We start from the raw sequence: 4448 nt of genomic DNA on the forward strand, positions 1-4448 counted from the left end.
CATAATAGTAGCTAGGTTAAGATTTGGAAAAGTTGGTATTTTCTTTTGCATTTAATTAATTGTTTAATTATTGATTGTTTATTTATTTACTTTATAAGATTACATGAATTTTTGGAAGATACGTGTGAAATTTCTGTATTCTTGGCTTTGGAATCTGTCTGAATATTTTGGTCTCCAAATGAGCGATATGCAACCCTGACAGTGGGGGGTTAAACCTTGACCTTGTCGACAATTAATTTTGGGAAAATAATACTGCAGTTTCACACCGTGTCCGTTCGGCGAAATAATCAACGGTCATATGGTATTCAGTCTCGAGTCACCGAGGGTAAATAAATAATTTCTTTTATTTTGGCTCGGGTCTGTCACCGAGGATAAACAAATGATCTTTGGCACTTACAGTGAATTTGGAGACATACTCTGGATTTTTTTATCTATGCTTTATCCTTTGGTTTTGAGAATACTATTTGGTGCTCTTGATTTTTGGCACAAATTTCATATTTGAACTTTTGTTTTCGATTTGTTTTGGATTACTTACTGGGCTAGTAAGCTCATGGATTTATTTTAAATCTCTTTTCAGATCAGGAGCAGTAGACCCAGGGATCTAGAAGGCTTCTAGTAGATGTCTTCTTTGGAGTTATGTTTTATGTCTTGTATCAGTTTTATTGTTGTTAAGAAACTCCTTTGTAGGTCATTCTGTATTTCATTTGCTTTGTATTCGAGCTTGGTTGTAAACCTTAAGTTGCACTCGTATTTGATATTTCTGTCAGTTTATTTTCTATTTCCAGCGGTGTTTAGGTTTTGAGGCCTTGCAGGTCCACTGGCCCCTGCCTTGTGGGTCTGCGGCCGTTTGTCAGTGCACCGGGTTCGGGGCGTGACACTTTCCTTCAATAAATTAGTGATTTATCTATTTTTTTTAAAATAAAAAATAAAAATCACAACTTTTAATAATTTTATAACCCGTCTTTTTCGCTTCTCTCATTTTAAATCAATTTTTATAATTATGATCAGCAGGTAGATATAATTTGTTTGCTACAACATTATAGAGCATTACCATTCATTTTAAGACAAGCATCACAAGATGATAAGTCTTATTAGAAATTAATATTAAAAAAAGAAAAGGGACACTTAATATAATAATTATTCTAATTAGCAAAACCAAGGATGGTGAGAGCCATGGAGGAGAGCTCAACGGAGTCATGGTTCACTTGTGTCAACGGCGACGCCTCTCCGGCCTTGCCAAACCCTGCCTCGCATTTCTTTGCTGCCTCTGTCGCTGTTTTCAACAACCCTTTTGCAGTTTCATCATGCTTAAGATTAATGGCGTCCATAGCCTCAGCCAACGTGTCAAGCATGGATTTGTACAAACTCATGCACTGTTCCAAACAGAACTTGGTGGCCGGATCCGGTGACTTACCGAGAAGGTCCTGGATGTTGAACGTGACATCGTTGTAGTGGTTGAAGGAGATCAGGGCGGCGATGCGGGCGAGGCCACGGGTGTCGGCGTCGCCGCTCTTGGGATCGCTTTGGAAGGTCAAGACGCAGAAGTCATAGTTGATGACTGGGTTGGCGACCGCCGCTGATTTGCATGTGGCTTGATAGCCTTGAATGTTGGGTATGGCACCCGCGCGGGTGAGGTGTATGGTGAAGAAGAGGAGGAGAAGAGAAAGGAGAATGGTTGAGATGGTGGTGGAGGAGGAGGAGTGCTTCATGGTTTTTAGAAGAAGCGTTTTGAGGAGAGATGAAGACAAAGGGGTTGCTTGTATGTGTGTCTATATATACATAATATATAATAAAAGAAGAGAAGAAAATGGAAACCAAGGAAATGGAAGGGAAAGTAAAGGAAAAGAAAGGAAGGTTAAATCAAATTTTATGGAGAGAAAATAATGGTTATTTGGTAAATCTCACTTGGTTAAGGAAGGGAAATTAAAGTAAATGATATAAAACATTATGATTTATCAATTGTAACCTTACTATATATTAAGTAAAAAACAATTACTTATTTTTATTTAAACACATATGTTATCAATATCTCAAATAAATTCATACTTTAAGTATGATTTTTTTTATGAATATTGAAATTATTATTGTAGAATTATGGGTATTGTATGATTCCTTTCCGTTTCAATTGTTATCATTGAGATTCATGAATACTTCGAATTATATTTTTTTACCTCCTCTAAACCAAAAATCATTAAAAGCTTTTTTTATTTGGAATTGTGCGAGATCTAATTCCTATTATTTTAGTATGATTATTATAACTGTATATTTACAATATAGACGTAGTGATCAATTGTGCTTTTAATTGAGTAATATTTTTTTTTATTGATCTAGGAAAACACAAGCAAAAAAAAAAATACATGTTAATGAGTATCTGTGATGGTATAACGTAAACTCATTAAATCTACAATTTCACATATTTTTTATAAGAAATTTCTGTGCATTAACAAGCAAAACAAAAACCCTAATATATGGGGACGATGGATGCTGACCATAAACAATTAAAAAGTACATAATAACGAGAACAATATCATAATGAAAGCATAAAAAAGATAAATCTAGGGGTATAATAATGTTTAAGACAATATAGATGTCTGATCTACATCGATAAATAGTGAAAAATAAAAAGTAGAAGATAAAATTGATGGCCGAAGATAAATGGAATTGACAACAATGATCTAATAAAAACTCAAAAATAAATTGTAAGAATCTTATTTTTTAGAGAAGATGATTGATGCTAGGTAACAATTTAATTGATTACAATAAAATTATATTAAAAAAATAACTTTTTAAAGTGTTCTATAATTAATTTAAAATAGAGCGTATTAAGGTCTTTTTAAAAATTATAAAACTTTTAAGAGTTTCAAAGAGTCAGATTTAACCTTTCCTTTCTCTTCATTAAATTAAAAAAAAATTATCCAAACAACGGAAGGGCTAACTCTGACCCTCTGAAACCCTTTTTTTCGTTTACTTTCCCTCCTATGCCTTCAATCCAAATATAGTAATAGACTATTATATATATATATATATCATGGATCAAATATAAGGGCATGTTAGAGCTTTATTGTCGAGACAAATAAAGCACACTTGTGTCAACTCTTCGCATGTGAATATTGTTTACATTAGTTAGAGTTTTTTATTGTGTTTATTGAAAATATTTTGTATAAACACCAGTACAAAAAAAAAGCAATTTGCGACATATTTTTGTGACACAAAAAATCTAAAATATGTCGCAAATCGCAATTTGCAACATAATCTGCGACACAATAAAATGTGTCGCGCTTTAGATGTTGCAAATTTTTACGATATTTTTTGAAAAATGTGTCGCAAATTTTGCGATACAAAATAAAAATTTTGCAAATTTAATTGCAATTCATGGATCTTCTGAGACAATATTTGCAATTTAATTTGCAACGATATACGACATTTTTTGCGACACATTTTGTTTGTCACAAAATTGTGTTGCAAATGTGCTAGACCTTTTGCAACAAAACTTGCGCCACATTTTGATTGTCAAAAAAAATTTATGTGTTGCAAATTGTGTTGCAACTATATGACAGTTTTTGCAACAAATCTTGCAACACATTTAGATTGTCGCAAATTGTGTTGCAACATTTTGAGATAGTTTGTGACACATTTTGATTGTCGCAAATCATGTCGCAAATTAATTATTCTTAACCAAAAAAAAACCACGATATGGTTTTTGATTATTTGCAATAATTTTTCAAATATTTTTACAAACATGTTTTATAGTCAAACTTATAATCGTCAATAATAACTTTTTATAATATTTTTGTAAAATAAACATTCCAATCTATAAGTATCCATAATAACAATCCAATACAAAAATATAATGGTCCAAAACTTGTAATACAACAAACTAATACAAAAATGTAATAGTCCAAACATCTAATAAGGCAATCAATACAAAAATATAACAGTCTAAACATCTAATAAAACAATAGAAATCTCTAAAAGTATATAATGTACTAATCCAAAATATTGCATTCATTTTATTGTAATTTTATCGACACCCTTATCTTTCTGTTAGGCTGAAGGTCCATGCTATTCAACATCCTCTGAAGTGTGAGGGACATGGGAAGAAAAACTCCCCCGTCTCCCGATAGCATTATGTAAAGAAACTGAGGAGCTATCTCAAAATTTATCTGAATACCTCGAGATCGTAATAGAGAAAGGATGTACTGGTTCTGCTGGTTCTGCTCTTTATTCCAACTTACTCATAACCTCTGGAGAAATAGAAGCAACAGATTGCTGAGTAGTTTTTTTTTCTGAATCATATTTTCTCAATGTCGTGCAGTGTGTCTCCATATTCATGTTCATTCCACCCTTCCAACACAGGACTTATCCCTACGAAAAAATTAAAGTCAAACAGCATGCGCATATGAGAAAGACAAAAAAAGAAAAAAAAAAAAATCGTGTCTATTTCCTTG

At 32.5% G+C, this 4448-nt stretch overlaps 1 protein-coding gene across 1 annotated transcript; it reads right to left on the minus strand.

Moving 5' to 3' along the window:
* Positions 1–1142: 1142 nt before the first annotated feature.
* LOC120278637 (putative invertase inhibitor) lies at positions 1143–1709 on the minus strand. Its single transcript, XM_039285371.1, has one exon. The coding sequence runs from the start codon at positions 1707–1709 to the stop codon at positions 1143–1145; it is 567 nt and encodes a 188-aa protein (XP_039141305.1).
* Positions 1710–4448: the final 2739 nt, after the last annotated feature.

Source organism: Dioscorea cayenensis, chromosome 16 (assembly GCF_009730915.1).
Source record: "Dioscorea cayenensis subsp. rotundata cultivar TDr96_F1 chromosome 16, TDr96_F1_v2_PseudoChromosome.rev07_lg8_w22 25.fasta, whole genome shotgun sequence".
Taxonomy (NCBI): Eukaryota; Viridiplantae; Streptophyta; class Magnoliopsida; order Dioscoreales; family Dioscoreaceae; genus Dioscorea; species Dioscorea cayenensis.

Coding starts and splice junctions, on each gene's coding strand:
- LOC120278637 (XM_039285371.1), bottom strand. CDS start 1,709: ATGAAGCACTCCTCCTCCTCCACCACCATCTCAACCATTCTCCTTTCT.